We start from the raw sequence: 20,432 nt of genomic DNA, 5'->3' as shown, positions 1-20,432 counted from the left end.
TTTCTTGCTCACCCCATTCTTAGGGACATAACACCAGCATTATTTTGCAGTCTACCTCTAATACCACTGACCTCTTATGCACCCACTTATCACAAACGATGCACAGGATGGAGTTTCTCCCACACCCTTGTGGCATAATCTAATATCAAAAATGAAAACTATACCCAGTTTACTCAAACCTGGCCTGAATTTTTTTTTTTTTTTTTATGCTAGGAAGAAGGAACCAAAGGCCACAAGCCTGCAATAACCATTCCTCCAAAGAGAAAAACAAAACACAAGAAAGAGCCAAATTCAAGATCCGATCATTTTGGGATGCCTGGACACACTGCATTTGAAAGACTGGAGACCACAGCCAGCAGGAAATACAGACAGAGGGAGACAGTTCCAGAGCCGACCTGTTGCATAAATGAGGGACTGGGAGTCAACTCTTGCATTAGAGAGTTGGACAAAAAGGGGTTGGGAGTTTGCTGCTAGATGGGTGCTACACGCCCGACATGGAGGTGGAGGGATGCAAGTAGACAGTTCAGAGGAGCAGGGACCAATGAAGCAGCAACAGAAAAGAGATAAAGATGCAACACCCTTTTGCAGTTTATTTCACATCCTCGTCACTGCACTTCTTCATGACTAGAATTACCACAGTATAGTCTGTTATTACAGCCCAGCAATTACAATGGGGAGAGGGCAATTTCAGGCCAGGTTGGAGTAAGTAGGGTAGAAAACACATGTATTGCACCGTATTTAACGGACATTGTTCATTATAGCCAATGAAAGTCCGGTGGCTTCAGAGTGTCCATTAAATCCAATAGGTCTATCGAGCTACATTAAATCGAGGGTCTACTGTATGTATATACGGATAAACCCCGATTTATGATACCCCTAGATGCGATACCCCAGAATAGTGATGGAGGTAGAAATATCACTCTACCCTGCCTATCACAGGCCTACCCCTGGTTTTGCAATAGGTTTAGATTTTTTAAAACCAATTTTGGTTATATTTTACTCTTAAATTTTGTGTTTAGGCTGATTTATAAACTGTTTTTAGGCTGTCCAAAACATTTGCCATGATTAAGTGATTTTAGATATGGGAACCTGCGGGACACTTAACCTGGCCCAAAAATCCGGTTATATGGTTACCACCAAGTGTGGTAAATGGTTCCCTGGGTACAGGCAACCATATGGCTTGCCACTTAGTGTAGAGACCATACGGCATCCCTACACTGAGTGAGTGGATGATGGGTGCCCCGATCTACCATATACTGTAGATTAATATGTTTTAGTTATACGTGGAGTGAACACTGTCATTTGGAGGTACAGATTCTTGCCCATCAAACGAGGTACAAAACAGTGTGGACCATTGAACTGTCATTTAATCTACTGTATTATGGAATACGTACTGTATATATATAATATATATACTGTATATATATATATATATATAGTATATATATATATATATATATATATATATATATATATATATATATATATATATATATCTGTCTATATATATATACAGCTACCGCAAACTGACTTAGGACCTCCCCCCAAAAGGTATTAAAAAGCACAGTAATCATAGCATATCATGGTTTGTTCATGAAATGCCTTTCATTAATATGAAATTATTTTTCCCAAGTTTTTCAGGACCAGTTGGATGCGTTTTGGCATGGAATCGCTTAGATCTGTAAAGCAATGTAAGGACATTTCTTTGCACCAAACATTTGACAGTTCAGTCTTGAGGTTGTCCAGACTGGGTGTCTTCTTCTCTGCCATGATTTTCTTCATCTTTGCCCAGCAGTTTTCTATCGGATTTTGATCCGGACTGTTGCCAGGCCAGTCGAGAACCTGAAACCATTTTGTCACCTTTCTTGACTTGTGAAATCGAGCTGAATCATGCATGAAAAAGTCGCACCCACAAATAGCAAAAAGACGTTTAACAAATGATCTTTCAGAACTTGAATGTACCAGCCACCATTCATCATCAAGTTCTTAGGAAGAAAGTAGAGGCCTCCTCTTCCCATTTCACCTGAGAAACACCCCCATACCATTACTGACTGTGGGTGCTTAATATTCAGCACCGTGTAAGCAGGGTCATATTGACTACGGAAGGCAGGGCGACGAACCCTGGCAGAACGCACCTGGAACACTTGAAATGTGCTTTCATTGGAAAACATAACTTTTCTCAACTCATCCGATGTCCAGTGTGCATACTTCTAGGCAAACTGAATGCACTGCATCTTCATGCGGTCAGTGAGAAGAAGTTTCTTGACCGCGGTGCAGCTTGGCAAACACAGCTCCTGCAAGCAGCGTTGGATAGTTCGAATTGAGACATCTTGTATCAGCTGGGGATGCATTCTCTGCAATTCTGCTGCTGTCAGTCGAAGATTCTTGATTACTTTCCTCTTCAAAAGCGTATCTGTACCTCTGGAAGTCGTCCTCTTCTTTCAGCCACCATGCTTGTGCTCTGGTATGACATCAGGTGGCAGGCCGGGCACTGCAGCAAGAAACTTCATGATGGTCGACTTTGCACTTTCAGTATGTTCACAAATCGTGTTGATAGGGATATTATCCTGCCTCCATGCAATGATATGGACCCTCTCATCCCATGAGCAGTACTTTCCCGGCATGACAACTCAACTCTAGGAAAATAACAGGGCAAACAGTAATCCATATGAAAAAAGAGGGAGGTACAAGCTCGGAGTGACGGGAATATATACTCCCACTCTCGCTTCTGGGCAAGCACTGACGTGCTGAGTGTTTCACCACCTCCCGCCAACACCAGAGGAGTTGCCAGTTACTTCTTGCCCAAAAAATTCATTTGGTAAAGGTGGAAACACAAAGCAATGATAGACAACTCTCCCATAGCAATTCTGTGTGTAGGTCGTAAGTCAATTTGTGGTGGGTGTACATATATGTATATATGTATATATATGTATATATATATATATATATATATATATATATATATATACATACAGTAGAACCTCTTTGGTCTGGACCCCTTTGATCAGGATTTCTGTTAATTCGGGCAAAATTTAAAAATAATAAGCTCCAAAAATATGTTGAAAGTAATTCTAAAGTCATTTTCAGTATCAGCGCGGAAAGCGATCGTCATTCATTTAGTCTCGGATCACGCTAGGTTGGAACATGGGTGCCTGTTTAAACACATGCTAGCATTCATTCCATCAACTAGTTCACCAACCATTTATAATTTTACACTGTATTTCAAAAGTTAATCCTCCTTACCATGCCCCTTAATGCAAGTGTAGCTTCTGCAATGAATAAAGGTGTTAAAAGGAGTTTGCTTACACAAAAATGGGTCAGAATATTCTGCAGTGTTTAATGATTACTGTAGGTTATTTTTTGTACTTAAATGTGCTTTACTTGTACATCAAACATTAGCTTCTTGCCCATATGGGCGTCATCAATATGCCAAAGATGACAATGTATTTTTTGCCTACATAAGTTTTATTTTTATTCCAAATATTACAGTTAATTAATTAATTACCGGTAATTTTTTTGCCTACACGGGCCTTAGTCACTTACTACAGTTTAAAATGTAGGCAAGTTTCTTGTCATGGCCTTACCTGTAAATTATGCAATACAAAACTATCGTACATGATTAGTTTGGTTATTTTAGTATCCTTTCATCTTTTGCAGTTATGTAGGGTTGACATATGCCACATATGTTAATAATTAACAAACATACCATATGTAGATAGTTTTTGGTATGAACTGGAGATTACCCTGATGGTCTGGACAATCTGCTAATTCGGACAACCTTTCCCCCCATATAGTCCGAATGAGAGAGGTTCTACTGTATGTATGTATGTATATATATATATATATATACATACATACCCATATACATATACAGTCACTACTCGTTATACGATGGGGTTGTCAGGTCATACCTTAACGTATAATGAGTTTATCGTTAATCAGGCGATTGAAATACATTATAAAAGGGGGGTTATGTCAACTCAACTTCCCAAAGTCACATATCCAAGACTGAACCAACAATGACAACCCATCCTAGTCACTTCCTGTGTCGGTCCAAGTCGTCTCCAAGACCAAAACAAACACTATCACACCAATACAGGCAGCATTACTCACGTACAGTAAATCGTTGCAACAGCACAACAATCACATTTGCATAGCCAGGTGCTACACGATATAAAGGCCAACTGTAGTATGATGCTTGGCTGAGAGGTGACAATAGCAGGTGGGCAAACGTGAATGAGTGAAAAAGACAGTGCTTTGAAGGGGTGGCAGGACCGCAACAGAGCCAAAATAATGCTCTGCACGCTGGGGTCCCTATCTTGCCTGAGAGAAGCAATGGTCACCTTGCATGTGCCTAGTGCTTCGTACGAAATTTTATGATGACAATATCGTTATAGCAAAAAATTCATCATAAACTGGATTTTGGGGTGTAACTTTTTTGTTATCGCTGTAGCAAACTGTCATATACCGGTTCAGTGTATAACGAGTAGTGACTATATATATATATATATATATATATATATATATATATATATATATATATATTGGAAAATGTGAGTACGTTTAAGTACTTGGGTAGTGTGATGAGTAAGGATGGAGGTTTGGAGGGTGAAGTGCTTGAAAGGGTACAGCAGGGAAGAAAGGTTGCTGGTTCTTTGAAAGCAGTGATAAGAAACAGGGAAGTGAGCATGGAAGTGAAAAAGTTACTACATGACAGTATTGTGATACCAACTCTAACGTACAGAAGTGAAGCTTGGACGTTGTTGGAAGGACACAAGTCAAGAGTGAGAGCCGTGGAAATGAGTTATTTAAGAGGAGCCTGTGGAGTCACATGGAGAGACAGGCTGACGAATGAGGATATAAAGGAGCGTTGTGGTGTGGATGTGGATGTGATAGGAAGCGTTATGAGGAACACACTGAGGTGGTTTGGCCATGTGGAGAGGATGGAGGGTCAAAGACTGACGAAGAGAGTGTATGTGAGTGAGGTGGAGGGGGAAAGAGGGAGGGGGAGGCCGAGGATGAGATGGAGAGATGGGGTGGAGAGGTATATGAGAGAGGGGGGTGTGAGTTGGGAGCAGGGGAGTGAAATGGCGGGGGACAGGGCGACTTGGAGGCGATTTGTTTGTGGCCACCCCAAACGGGATTGAGGCGTCTGGCAATAGATAGATAGATAGATATATATATATATATATTGGATGCAAGAGTGTGGAAAGGGTGGGGGAATGGAGTCTCGGACCATCACTTAGTGATGGCCAAGTAAAGCTGCAAAGAAAATGGTTGAAGAGACGAAGGGGAAGACAGGAGGAAACAGCTCCTGTAAGAAGAGTGGAGTATTGCAAGATAGTGAGAAAATGGCAGAGTATAAGAGCATAGTGGAAGAAAGATTGGGAAGGTATGAGTTAGAGCAGATGGAAGGGGTGGAAGACGTATGTAAGATATTCACGGAAGAGATAGGCGCAGTGTGTGAGGTGGTTTGTGGAGTGAGGAGGAGATGCAAGGGTGTGCAAGGGACAGCATGGTGGAATGATGAGGTGAAACAAGCTGTGGAACAAAAGAAGAAGGCATATAGTGAATGGCTAGCGAGTGGAGGCAGGGGAGATGATGAGAGAGAGAGAAGAGAGAGGTATATGTGAGCAGCAGGGAGGTGAAGAGACTGGTGAAGGAGAGTAAGAAGAAAGTGGATGAAGAATTTGGGAGGAATCTGAGTGTGAAATGGAAGGAGTAAGAAATTGTTTTGGAAGGAGGTAAAGAAAGTAAGGCAGTGTGAAAGGGGAAGTAGTAAGGGAGTGAAAGATAGGAATAATAGATTGTTGGTGGAGAAGGGAGAGAAGTTGAGGAGATGGAGGGAGCACTTTGAGGATTTGTTGAACGTAGAGAGCGAGAGCAGTGCGAATATAATTGGTTGGGTAGTGGCTGGGAGATGAAGAGATAAGTGGAGGTAGGAAGAAATCAGTAGGGCGGAAGTAGTGGAAGAAATGAAGAAGATCAAGATGGGAAAGGCCCCAGGAACTGATGGAGTGTGTGGTAAAATGCTGAGGTATGGGGGTGAGATTGTTGTGGAATGGATATGAAAGTTGTGTAGATTGGCTTGGGAAGAGGGAAGGGTTCCGGAGGACTGGAAATCAGGTATAATTGTTCCTTTATACAAAGGAAAAGGGGAGAGAGAAGTGTGTGGTAACCATAGGGGTATTTGCCTTCTTAGTGTGACTGGAAAAATATATGGTAGTATACTCATTGATAGGGTTAGGCATATGACAGAGCAGCTAGTTGGAGAAGAACAAGGGGGATTTATGAAGGGAAAAGGGTGTGTAGATCAGATATTTGTTCTAAGATGTTTAGTGGAGAAGTATCTGGAGAAGGGAAAGAAAGTGTATGCTGCCTTCATGGACTTGAAAAAAGCTTAGGACAGATTAGACAGGTAAGGTATGTGGAAAGTATTAAGAATATACGGAGTGGAGGGGAAATTGTTGAGTGCTGTGAAGAGTATGTACGAATGAGCTAGGGCTACGGTGCGAGTGGATGGTGAGCCAAGTGAGTTTTTTTATCTCAATGTGGGACTGAATCAGGGTTGTGTGATGTCTCCATGGCTGTTTAATATATACATGGATGGGGTTGTAAAGGAGGTGCAGGGTAGGGCAGTGGATGTGGGGGTGGCTCTAATGAATGAGGGTGACATTTGGAAGATTCTGGTGTTGCTGTTTGCTGATGATACAGTATTGTTGAGTGAAGATGAATGGGAGTTGCAAGGTTTGGTGAATGAATCTGGGACAGTGTAGGAAGAGGAATCTGAAAGTTAATGTAAACAAGAGTAAAGTTATGGTGTTTGAGAGGAATGAAGTCACAGAATGTACAGTGAGGTTGGATGGTGAGGATGTGGAGAATGTGAGTGTATTCAAGTACTTGGGTAGTGTGATGTGTAAGGATAGAACGCTGGGGGACGAAGTAAGTGAAAGGGTACAGCGGGAAGGAAGGTTTTTGGTTCACTGAAAGCAGTGATGAAAAATAAGGAGGTGAGTACGGAAGTTAAGAAGTCACTGCATGATAGTATTGTGATCCTTACCCTGATGTATGGAAGCGAGGCTTGGACCTTGCACGAGGGGAACAAGTCAAGAGTGAGAGCAGTGGAAATGAGTTACTTGAGAGGAGCATGTGGAGTGACATGGAGGGACAGGTTGACAAATGAAGAAGTGAAAGAACGTTGTTGGGTGGATATGGATGTGGCTGAGAAGATTAGGAGAAATACACTGAGGTGGTTTGGATATGTGGAGAGAATGGAGAATGAGAGACTGATTAAGAGGGTGTATATAGGTGAGGTGGAGGGAGGAAGAGGGAGGGGTAGACCGAGGATGAGTTGGAGGGATGGAGTTGAGAGGTATATGAGGGAGGGGGGAGTGAGTTGGAAGGAAGGTAGTCAAATGGTGGGTGACAGAGCGACTTGGAGGTGTTTTGTTTGCGGCCACCCTTTGCGGGATTAGGGCGTCGGGCTATAGATAGTATAGATAGATAGATATAAATAAAATCAATCATTGGACTTCACTTATTTAACCCGTACAGCTCCAGGCATTTTTGCAATTTTATACCCACCCAATCCCGGACCAAAAATGGAAAAAAATTTTATTGCATAAAACAATCCAAAAGGACATAAAAATAAGGGGGAAAAAAAAAAAAGTTACTCCTTATAAGAGAAATAAGAGCAGGATGGCCATCCGTCATGTTTTTAGCTCAGTTTCCCAAGCTGCAAGCGACATTTTCCCACCCAGCTGGGAGGGTTGAGAGAGAACATGGGAGGAGAATGGGGGATTCCCCATTCTCAATATCCTCCGCCACTGACTCATATTCCTCCCCAAAAGAGTCATCCAGGTCTTCCTCTTCTGAAGAATCACTAAATGAAAGCACAGAATGGTCCATATGACCATTTCAACAGCCTCCTCTAGCCCAGTGAGGCGGAAACTTGGTGTGATTTTTGCAACATCCTGAAGCTATGACACTGAAGTTACTCACCCATGCAGAACCAAACTCAGTGCTACAAGTGCATGGGCACAGTGTTGCCAATATGTTAAGCTACTCCTTAGCAAAAAATTAGCTAGATTGAAGCAGTTTCAGACACGCTACAGCGCTTGAATTTAGCTGTCAGCACCATCACGTTGGTGGGATTAAGCAAGACTTTTTGTACTGTCAGCACCATGCCAACAGCAAGATTTTATGGGTTAATTTTTCCATTTCTACACCTATACTTGTTCCAGTTCTCTAGGAGGTAATGTAATATTTTAATCCTTGACTGTCAATGGGATCATGTGTTGTGAGGGGCTCACACAGCTGTTGGCTTTCATGGACACCACAAAAAAAAATAAAAAATAAAAAATAAATAAAAGTGGAATGATAAATCCTGGGGAAATATGTCCTACTTGCCATCCCGCAGGGGTTCCCAAGTATAATAAACCATAGATAAATAATCCTATTATAATAATTCCAAGAAAAATAACCCTGTTATTTTAACTCCTTAGTGGTAGATGGGGGCGCTCACCATCCATGCACTTGATGTAGTGTTGCTTTGGGTGTCTGCCCTTTCCTCTCTTCCATCCTTCCTCTTCTGCATTTCTTTCCTTCATTCTATCCTCTTCCTTCTGCTAATGGGTGACTTTACACTCCCTCTTCTGTCTTTCCTTCCTCTTCTTTCTGCATATGGGTGACTGTACACTGAGTGACAAGCCAAATGGTTTCCTGTACACCAGGAAACCAATTACTACACTGTGTGGTAACCACATAACCAAATTATGGCACCTGGTGGTTTAGTGGGTAATTAGGGTGCTGCAATTGGATTGAGCCAGTGCAGGTTTATATCCATGGGGTGGTTGGGGTTTATTACTCATCTTAAATGTCAGTACCAACTTGCCTAGCCCTGGGTTCCTATGCTCCTCACGGGGCAATATAGGATTGGATGATGGATGGATGGATATATTAATCCCAATACTGTATAAAAACCTACACTACAATAACCCAGATTGGCAGATTATGGGATTTTTATTATTGTTTCCAAGTGTGCCTAACTCCATCCAGTGATTCCATATCAAAAGTTTTACATAAGAAAACTTAAGAACCCATGACAACTCAACCCTGGGTGTACAACATTTTACAAAGGTCTCGACATGAATGGGTTAATCAAACAAGATCCACATAAGCTACCGTAAGCTCATGGCAAATACTGAATACCAGCACAGTAATGTGCAATATCACTGTACAGTACTGTACAGTATTGTAGATAACAGCAGGGTATGGTCAGCAGATATGAGCACTGTGGTATACTAGTTGTTGGGGCAGGAAAGGAATGAGCTGGGGAATGTATGTACTGTATCAGATAACTTATAAAACATTCTTTGTATGAGATTTCCTATCTGTGGTTGATACATCAGAACCTACAGTAGCTTCTCATCAAAACCAAACTTTTTGTGCAGATGAAAACAACTAAACTTACAAAAATTACAACTTACCAAATATCAGACAAGTGCTACTTGCTAGAGTTAAAATTTCAAACCTTAACAGAAAATGTTAACAGGACTAGAGAGTTTCCCTCTTCTGCCCAACAGTCCACAGATGAAGGCCCTGGTGCAGGGTGCAGAAAACACAAGTTACAAAATATGGGGCTCTGTTGACTTCACATGCTCGACTAGCTGGTAACAGGGTATAATCATCAAATAAGTTAGCCATTTATATTACTGATTTATTGGTATCATCTAGGATATTACAAACTAAATTAAGAGCAAAAGGGTTCACTTGCCACAACCATCTAATGATTCACTGAGAGAAAAAGAACTAGATATCTTATGTTACAAATGTACATGGGAATTCTTTACAAATACTCCTGTGTCTACCGGATGTATATTCTTAATCTGCTTCAACTTGTTCAAAACTAAAAATACAGTAGCGCTTGATAAAAGCTGACAACTCCAGCTTGAGAACACACAAGGTCCATCGGTACAGTCTACTCTGTCTCAGATATAAACAGTATAAGGATATTCAACTGCCTTTACAGAATGAGGTAAGGAAGAGGGTCTTAGAAGTCTTTACTACTGTAATGTCATAAAGATCATTCACAAGAAATATCAAATGCTTATCTATCAACAAGCAATAGTTAGTCCAAGAAATAAGTCAGCAACTTTGGAATGTCACACTAGAGAATCACATTTAGACAGACGGCCATGTGGGCATATATGCTAGCATTTTTCAGTGTTAGTTAGCTCAAGGCAGGGGAAGACCACCATAATTTACAACTAGTTATGTAATCAAGTCAGGGGCTCCAGGAAAGTTATGATCAGTTTGTTCCTCTGGTCGTATTGTATTTGTCAACAGAGCCATGTGTATAGGTATTGAAGATGCATGCACCTTTGCCTCATCCTAAGACTGTAAGCAACAACATGCAAAGCAGTACTCTTTGTGCAAGCCTATCAGATACTTTAGCTGAAAGAAGAATAATGTTATAATGAACATCACAATGTGGAATTACAGGTACTAAACTTTCCTCAGACTTATAACACTACAAGTGTCATATCTTAAAGGAATCTTGAAGCATCTGTACTGCATTCAAGCCGTTTGTTTTTACTTACCATTATCAACTTTAGTGGAAAAAACAACAGTTATCAGCAGTACTGTATGAAAAATTTCTGAATTGCATTCAAACTCAACAGTAAGCAATAAAAACTAAGTGCAGCATAAAGCAACAGAAATTTAAGATAACTGGATGCAGAAAAAAGAATCTTTGTGTGGTCAAGACATTCAGGCTGTGATAAACCATAATCATGGGACAGCTTTGCTGAAACACCTGCAAAATGCAGGTTATAGAAAACTACAGAGAAATTAATTATAAATACTACTGTACTACTATGTAGAAAAAATGCCATGCCAAGCAGATTTATATGCTCTGATGAAAATGATTATGTTACATGAGTTCAAAATGGTTGCAATTTACTAATGAAATCATATTTCACTCTATGATGAAGTATCATTTTGACAAACTATGGTGCTGAACATACAGTTTACACTACAGTACTTCTAAAGCAAACCCAATATTTCTAAAGCATTTCCATTATTTCTCATGCATGGCAAATACAGGGTATTACCACTGTCCCAGATAAAAATGAAGACAATGGTCTTAAACAAGTCATGCAGAAATAACAGTTTATGTGAGCTAAGTCAGACAGGGTCAGTGAAGTGAGTCAGTCAAGAGTTATTGGAATAACTGAAATTCAAGACTGGTGCAATTATGGTTATGCTTTCAGGAGTTCCTGTAACTGACAATATTCAACAGTCTGCATTTACACTGCACACCACTACAATAACAAACTCTACTGCTTCTGTACACAATATTAAAAATGACATAAAAACTAGTGTTAGTCTGAATTAAATGTATGTGAGTAAAAAAGTTTACACATACTGGAATATGTACTGTATAATGAAAATGAACATCTGATGAAATTCTTCAGTATGGATGCAGTTTGATATTGTAAGCTACTTCACATAAGCATCCATTAAAAAAACAAAAAATACCCTAGAATCTATTAACAATAAACAACAAGGCAGTCTGAACCAGCCTCACACGAGCTTGAATGCTACACCCTAAGAAGGGAAAGTCAGTATTTCCCTTAGGTGCATGCAGTATACAGGTTTTCACTGGATTACCTAATATAATCTATCCACATATCACAATCAACATGAGTGCTAGATGATAAACTATGATCTAAATTTTAAATACATATGTGATCAATTTGCCTAAGCAAAATAACCACAAGTAAGAATAGCTCTGATTACAGAAGAGACATTAAGGGAATCCACATTACAACAGCACAGCCAAACATACACAACAGAGGCAGATGCTACAATGTACTGAAGCAAGTGTGCTGGACAGGGACAGTGCAGGTGCAGGAGTTCACAGACGTACAATAACCCCACAGGATGGCACCTACACTCACCCTCCCTCACATCTCTCTCCACTCCTCAATCTAAACTCATAACTACTTGGAGCACCAAAGGTCATCAATAATATATAAACAAGTAGTGTTATTTCAGAAGTAATTACTGCTTGTACTGAGCGATGTGAGGAGTGGCAGGAATGAAGGGTGAGGATGAGAACTAGAAATATCTGAATTCACCTTTCTTGCCCTGACGTTCCTTCCAAGCTGGTGGTGCAGCATTTCCACGGCGTGCCTCACCCCGATAGTCTTCTTTGCCATCCTAAAGATCAACATATCATGAGTGTATTATACCATACATATCTAACAAGGATTGTGATGATAATGATAGTGATTAAAATCAATAAAATTTCGGTCAACCAATGGAGAATTAAAGTTCGTAAAATATCAAACAAACAATAGAGCAGATAATGAAGGTAATGGAGAGAGTTCTAAAAGGTATGGTTAGAGAAAGAGTGAATATTGATGAGATGCAGTCTGGGTTTATGCCAGACAAAGGGACCACTGAAGCCATGTTTATTGTTTGACAGCTTCAGGAATAATATATAGGAAAGAAAAGGGAACTGTACTTTGTTTTTGTTGATTTGGAGAAGGCCTTTGGCAGAGTCCCTAGAGAGGTGGTGAAGTGGACAATGAGAAAGCTTGGGATCGAGTAGTGACTGGTTAGGGTAGTTATGGCCATGTATGTGGGTGCTCACACCCAGGTAAGGGTGAATGGAGATCTGAGTGATTTTTCCATGAAAGTTGGTGTGCATCAGGAGTCAATTATGAGCCCCTTGTTGTTTATGTACTGTACTTGAAATCCTCTCATGTGACTTCAGAAATGGACTCCCGTGGTTGATGTATGCTGATGATCTGGTGCCAATCGTGGAAAATGAAAGGGAGGCGGAGGAAAGATTTAGGAAGGGGAGAATTGGTATGGGACATAAGGGCTTAAGAGTAAATGCAGATAAAACAAAAGTGATGGTATCTAGGGCTGGTGGCAGTACTGTCAAAGAAGAGTGGCTATGTGCGATTTGCCACAAGGGCATGGGAAGTAATTCCATCTTGTGCAGTGTCTGTGATAAGTGGGTGCATAAGAGATGAAGTGGTATTAGAGGCAGACTGCGAGATAATGCTGATTTTGTGTGTGTGGTGTGTCAGGAAAAGCAGGTGGAGATTGTCAGGCATGAAAGGATTGAGCTTGCTGGTGAGTCTCTTGAGTGTGTGGAAGAGTTTTATTTGGGAGACATGTTATGTAATGGAAGTGGTGCTGGAGCTGGCTCTGTGACTAGAAAGTGGAGTGGCTGGAAGAAGTTCAGGGAGCTGTGGCCTCTCCTGACAATGAGAGGGCTCTCCCTCTGTGCTATGGGATATGTGTATGCAGCATGTGTTAGGAGTGTAATGCTGTATGGCTGTGAGACTTGGGCAGTAAAGGAAGAGGATATTTGCAGGCTCAAACATACAGAAATGTCAATGATTAGGTGGATGTGCAGTGCGTCCCTGAGTGTGAGGCCTGGGGGGGCTAGGTTTACGATGGAAGAGTTGAGGGGTAGAATGGGACTGGAGTGTACTGGTGTTGTGATGAAAAGGGGTTGATTGAGATGGTTTGGGCATGTGGAGAGGATGTGCGATGATAACTGGGCGAAGAAATTGAGAAGTGTTAATGTTAAGGGTAGGGTTGCGAGAAGTGGACCGAAAAAGACCTGGGACGAAGTCATCGAGTGTGACCTCAGGGATACAGGACTGAACAGGGAAGTCGCCAGAGATTGAGCAGCATGGAGAGCTGCCATTAGGTGACCAAGGCCGACACGTGCAAGCATCTTGAAGCCTTCAAAAACAAACGAACGAATAGTGAATTAATTTCCATCCTTTCAAATTTTCTTTGAAAAAATGGAAAGAATGCTTCAATAAAGATTTAGCTGTCCTTTATCACCTGTTTCATTTAAGAGTAAACTGGTTAGAAATGCATTTTACAGCTAAGAAAGTTGTTTTGACCTATAAAGCACCTGTCTTCACGCTGAGACAGTTTCTAAATTGATTAGCCTAAGGATGTGTTTCCTACATGTTATAAGCAGAACAACAAATATCTATCTATCACTGAATCCTTTACCGGGGTTTGGAGTACGCTACCAAGTCCAGACATTTAAAACAAAGGCAACCACTTGCTTTTCCCGAATGGCAGCAATAAACCCAAACTTTCCCTAGGAAGTAAATCCTTATGAGCCACATCTGGCTGGACTGCCTTAACTTTCTAGACCACCAGGCATCCATTTGGTTATATGGCTACCACCCAATACAGTAAATGGTTTCATGAACTACAAGAAAATCTTTTGGCTTGTCACTCAACATATACAGTAAAGTACCGATTTTAGAAAATGGTTGGGGACCGTAGCCTTTTAATTAAATCAGTTTTTTCGGAGAATTGATAATACAGTACAGTACTATCCTTATTTTATCCTCATAGTCACACATCGAAAATACTGTCCTCATTATCTTTGTAGTCTAAGTTGGACACTTTTACTGGAGTTGGCTAGCACTTGACAACTGGTTGACTGCAGCTATCCTCTTATCTATCTATAGCCCGACGCCCTAATCCCACAAAGGGTGGCCGCAGACAAAACGCCTCCAAGTCACTCTGTCACCCACCATTTGACTACCCTCCCCCCAACTCACCCCCTCCTCCCTCATATACCTCTCAACTCCCTCCCTCCACCTCATCCTCGGTCTACCCCTCCCTCTCCTTCCCTCCACCTCACCTACATACACCCTCTTAGTCAGTCTTTCATTCTCCATTCTCTCCACATGTCCAAACCACCTCAGTGTATTTCTCCTAATCTTCTCAACCACATCCACATCTACCCCACGACGTTCCTTCACTTCTTCATTCGTCAACCTGTCCCTCCATGTCACTCCACATGCTCCTCTCAAGTAACTCATTTCCACTGCTCTCACTCTTATAATTTGTCATAATCACCATCATCACCATCATCATCATCATCATCATCATCACCATCACCATCATCATCACCATCACCATCATCATCATCTGGACCTCCTTTTCCACTCTAGGCAGGGTGAGAAGTAGCAACGTCCAGACAGCCCAAATTTGCCTAGGTCAATAAGCCACCCTTCCATTCACTCATCATTCATGCCCCCGGAATCCTGGCTCTATCTGATACGCCAAAAACATTCACCACATTCTGCAGCTTCACATCAAACTATCCAATAGAGTCAATTCGGACACTGTCATGTTAAAATGGGGTACCAAATCCCTAATCATGCACTTCTTCTCACAACATTCATCCAGGCTGCTCGATCTCTTGTCAGTCCCCTAGCCTCACCGACTTCCATACCTCTCTTCCTCACACACTCATCCACCATATCCCTCCAACGTCTCCTTGGCCTACCTCGCCTCCTCCCTCCTTCAAACTCACTCAGATAGCCTATACATTTTCACCAATCTGTTGTTATCAATTCTCTCCACATAATCATACCATCTCAGTACACTCAGTACATTCTCTTCTATTCTGGCATCCACAGACTTCCTCGGTCAATATCTTTCACGAATCACATTATTTCGTATCCTATCCACTCTCTGTACTCCACATACATTCCTCAGCAGTCCCATCTCCACTGCTCTCACTCTTGACTTCTGATTTTCATGCCACACCATAGACACATCCACATGTTAAAGTTGGCACTAACACTCCTTCACGTAAGCCTTGCGCAGCTGCAACACTCAAGCCTTTGTTTCTTATCAAGGCCTTCATTGCACCAGCTACTTTCTCTCCTTGTGTCATTCTACTTTCCACTTTTTTTGCACATTTTCCGCTCTTTTCTATCGCTGTACCCAGGTATTTGAACTCTCCTACCAATTCCAGTCTCTCTCCATTCACTGTAACATCACACTGGGAGTCGCCTTCTCTCTCAATAACCATCACTTTACTCTTTTCTACATTTACTCTCAAAGCACGAAGTTCACAGACAACAGCAAAACTCTGCACTGTGACTAGTCTACCAAGTTCTTATCTGGTATTTGCAAGCAGTATTGCATCAGCAGCATACAACAAATTTGAGATATTCCATCAATCACCATTCATTATCAATGCCATCCCTCTCTCCATTACTTGTGTTTTTACTTCTCTCATCACCCCATCCATATACTGTATATATTGAACAACCATGGGGACAGCAAACACACGCCCACAATGATTGTGAACCATTCACTTAGCTGCCCAATTACCCTTACACATGTCTCACTACCATCATAAAAACTCTTGGCGGCACCTAGCAGCCTACCATCTACACCGTACATGGTCAAAACCTTCCAAAATCCTTCTCTGTCTACTTTGTCGTGTGCTTTTTCCAGATCCAAGAATGCCATAAACACCTTAAGATCCTTCTCACAAGCCTTCTCCACTATCTGTCTTACTATAATTGGTACATGCATAAATTCACATCAAAATATGTCTTGCAGGAAAATTGGGATAGAAAAAAATAAAGAAACTGTCTTGATATCTATACAGCATAATATGGATGTGCATTACCTCATAAAAAATTAGATTCTGAATATGAACTCTTGACTACTGTACTGTAAATCACCAAAATACGTAGCATCTAACTGCACTGTATTTAAATGAGGCAATATTTCATCATTTGTTTTGGGACTGTATTCTCCCAAGATCTTGGCAATTCTTACAATAAGTAACTCTCCACAACAGTGAATTACTGCCAGAAATAATATTAAGTGTTGCATTTTCCTGGTAACCATATAACCAACCATGTGTGTTCCCTACGTGTCAACAAGTGGATTGACATAGGGTTGGTGCCCTTCCCTGGATAACAACTAACTCAACGTCAAAAACCCACCCCTTATAGGATTATGGCATCTGGTTGTAGACGGACAGATAGATTTTCTAATTATTATTTACTCTGATTTAGTTTGGGATGGAAGTGTTTGGTAGTATTACTGAGTAAAATAAAAGCATAAAATTGTTTTATATGAACAAAAAGCTTCATGAATACAGTGCCTGATAAAACTAATGATCACCCTCTGCATTATTTTTTACACTTTACATACACTCAAATACTGCATGTCAATGATGTCAATCCTACATTAACTAACAACTAACAATTGCAGTACTGAGTAATATTAAACAGCTGAATACATCACACTGTTTATATAAACAAAGACTAAACTCGTGCATTATGACACCACCATTTTGTTACTGATATGTCACCAGAATCACATTGGGTCATCCTCAGCTGACATGGTTAGCCACCTCTCCATTTTCATGTCAACTGTTTCAGTAACTCACTTCCTTGAAACACATGATGATGGTGAATCCAATCACAGCTTTTTGCAGTGAGCCTTGATATATATACGGATCTAAATTAGCATACACAAAATAAATGAGGAAAAGCCTGTCTTTAGAAGTAGACCAACCCCACAGGTATTTCATGTGAAGTTATTGGGCTTAGTTCACTGACCCAAAGTAACCTCTGGGAAGCATTACCCACCAAGCAGTGCTGTTAATGTTAGCATGAATAGCCCCTGAACTTTGCAAGTACAGGTGGTCCTCTACTTACGAAGGGGTTACGTTCCAAGAAAGTGCTCTTAAGTCGATTTTTTTGTAAGTCGAAAATGCATTTAATACACCTAATCAACTGAACATCATAGCCTAGTCAAGCCTACCTTAAATGAGCACAGAACGCTTACATTAGCCTACAGTTGGGCGAAAACATTAACACAAAAGCCTGTTTTATGATAAAGTACAGCAAATCCTTGCTTTTTGCGGCCTGGATGTTCCACCAAAACCACGCAAAATGCGAAACGTCGAAGTGTGAAGAATCAATGGGAAAAATAGAGGAGCGTTCTGGTGGGGCATGTACCTACCCTATCAGAAAGTACCATTAGACCATGAACATGTACCTGAAAAGACATTAAAGCTGTTACAGAGAGCTGCAACACCAAAAATCCTTACCAGAAATAAAGTGAAGACTGGCTTTAGTGGCAAGTGAAGGTGTGTTGAGAGCGGATGGGCTAGTTCCCAATGTCACTAACCAAGAAAAAGCTGCCACTTTTCACCAGATTATTTAATTTTCGACATCAAAGTAGGTCAACTAAACCTCGGTCATTTTATGTGCCCTCTTCGTCACTAAAAGGAAGGGAGAAATTATAACAACATTATTTTACCACAAGGAAGAGAAGTTGTAATATAGTCAAACAGAATCAAAAATTGGTGAGCTGAGTCTACCATCTCTGTATTGGGACGGTTATTATTCTTTCCTTCCTTAAATATCGATAAGCTTTATTTTACATCCATTTCAGGTAATTGTCCATCAAAACAAAAATAAATAGTGTTACGAGGAACATTTAATGATTCTTTGTTAAGAAATAGTAGCACGACACGGCTGAAGATTGTACATTAAGATCACAAACAATAACAAACTCACGTGTGTCTACTGCCCAGCTGGACCTGCTGTGTATTCACAACACAGCTAAAGATCGTACATTACAATCATAAACAATAACAAACTCACGTGTGCCTACTGCCCCGCTGGACCTGCTGTATAAAGATCATGGAAAACTGTTGCATAGAAAAATGGACAGTGCCTAGACTGAGCTTCGGTACACATCGTCTGCTGAGTGTCAGCTGGGAGCATCGAATTGTGAGACAACTCAGAAACTTTTTTCTTGTGTGAAAAATGAGGCGTCAAAGTAAAATGCGTCCAAATACAAGGACTTACTGTAACAAATATCTCATGTTATTTATTGAATGCTCTACTGTACTGAGGTCGTTGATTGTGAAAGTCCAAGTTCACGTGTGATGGCCATACTGGCTGGTTCCTGGACAATTCCACATCAGGATGATTCGCCGTCATAAAAACAGGACAAGTCTCCATCTAGACAATTCTCTGTCAGACAATTCCCCGTCAATACACTGACACTTCCCCGACAGTAGGCTGAAAATCTTAAACTTACATATTTATATACACATAATGTGTAGGTTATTTGTACAATTTTAATATATATATTGATCATTCACTTCAAGTCATTAGACAATGAAATAAATGCTAAATCTCGTATGTAGCCTAATGTTAAACAATGAAGTGAAAGTTATCATATATCACCTGACTTGTTTTAATATACAAGTATCTATAGTTTTCCCATTAATACCAACCATTTGATGCCAAATTTTACATTTGTCATAAAGAAAATAAACCATCATCACTTTTATAACTCATATAACTCAAAAACTAGTACAGTATACAGTACTTGAAAAGTAAACTGATATGTAAATAAATGACAGGGCTCTTCCTGATGGGGAATTGCCCCTCAACCTACAGGCTGACAGCCTTCATGCTGGGCAACTGAGTTTCATCTCTAACTGCCTCCTCCTCTTCTTCTCACTACTAGCAGGAGAGACAGAAGGACATTTCATTGGCATGATGGATTCACAAAACATTATGTAGATACAGGGGGCTATCCAAAAAGTAAATGGTGGCAACACAGAACACTGTAGAGCATCGATTGTTTACACTAATGACCGGCCAGGCAGACTGGGACTCAGTTCGCTGCCACTGCATAGTACCACACATAGCTAGCTAGGGAAAAGATCAAAATTCGAATTTCGAAGTATGGTTTCTGAATTTGTCATTCATTCATTCATCATCTAACCCAGTCTTGTCCCACAAGGAGCATAGCAGCCCAGGGCAAGGCAAGTTGCTCCTGACATTTCATATGAGAGTGACCTGCTTCACTCATCCCTGAGTGGCATTACATAAGCAATACACCCCAGCCGCCCCTTGGATATAAACCTACACTGGCTCAATCCAACTGGAGCGCTGTGATGCCCACTAAACCACCAGGTACCACAATTTGGTTATATGGTTACCACCCTGCGTAGTAAATGGTTTCCTGGTGTACAGGAAAGCATTTGGCTTGTCACTCAGTGTAGTGTCACCCATAGACAGATGGAAGAGGAAAGAATGAGGGAAAGAAAGAAGAGGAAGGAAGGAAGGGAGGAAAGGGCAGGTGCCTGAGAGCAGCACTACATCGAGTGAGTGAATGGTGAGCACCCCCACCATTCGTAATGTCGAAAATTTGTAAGTTGACCGTTTAGTAGGGGACTACCTGTCAACACCACCAGATTCAACTGGTTTATCACCAATTTAACTAGTTTGAAATTTTGTATTCATTTCAAGGAATTGGTATTTTTGGAAACATGCACATCCATAAAATTAGGATTTTACTGCAATAGGTTCAAAAATACAGAAAACAGAGGAATAGTTACCTGGTCACCAGTATATGGCGTGACAATGGTATGGGGGACATGTGCCACCTCACCCCGAGCATTTACTGCCTTCCACCACTTTCGGCTGTCGTCCATCACCTGTGGAAAATCATACAAAACACAAAACATGTATCTGAATATGCCTAAGTACCTCATAAAAATACCACTCTCATGAACTGGTGAACAAAGT

General features: G+C 40.9%; 1 protein-coding gene across 1 annotated transcript in view; it reads right to left on the bottom strand.

Moving 5' to 3' along the window:
- The window catches only part of LOC145406435 (epidermal growth factor receptor kinase substrate 8-like protein 1), a 117,605-nt gene that overhangs the window by 22,695 nt on the left and 74,478 nt on the right, over positions 1-20,432 (bottom strand). Inside the window, exons 9-10 of the mRNA XM_080277590.1 lie at positions 20,243-20,341; positions 12,144-12,225 (exon numbers count right to left, since the gene is read on the bottom strand). Coding sequence (XP_080133716.1) covers positions 12,144-12,225; positions 20,243-20,341 — 181 coding nt within the window. The remainder of the gene's footprint in view (positions 1-12,143; positions 12,226-20,242; positions 20,342-20,432) is intronic.

This window comes from Coenobita brevimanus, chromosome 70 (genome assembly GCF_032717465.1).
Source record: "Coenobita brevimanus isolate Jiangsu-jjx chromosome 70, ASM3271746v2, whole genome shotgun sequence".
Classification (NCBI taxonomy): Eukaryota; Metazoa; Arthropoda; class Malacostraca; order Decapoda; family Coenobitidae; genus Coenobita; species Coenobita brevimanus.
The sequence above is the reverse complement of the archived record's forward strand: the minus strand, read 5'-3'. Positions and strand labels throughout refer to the sequence as shown.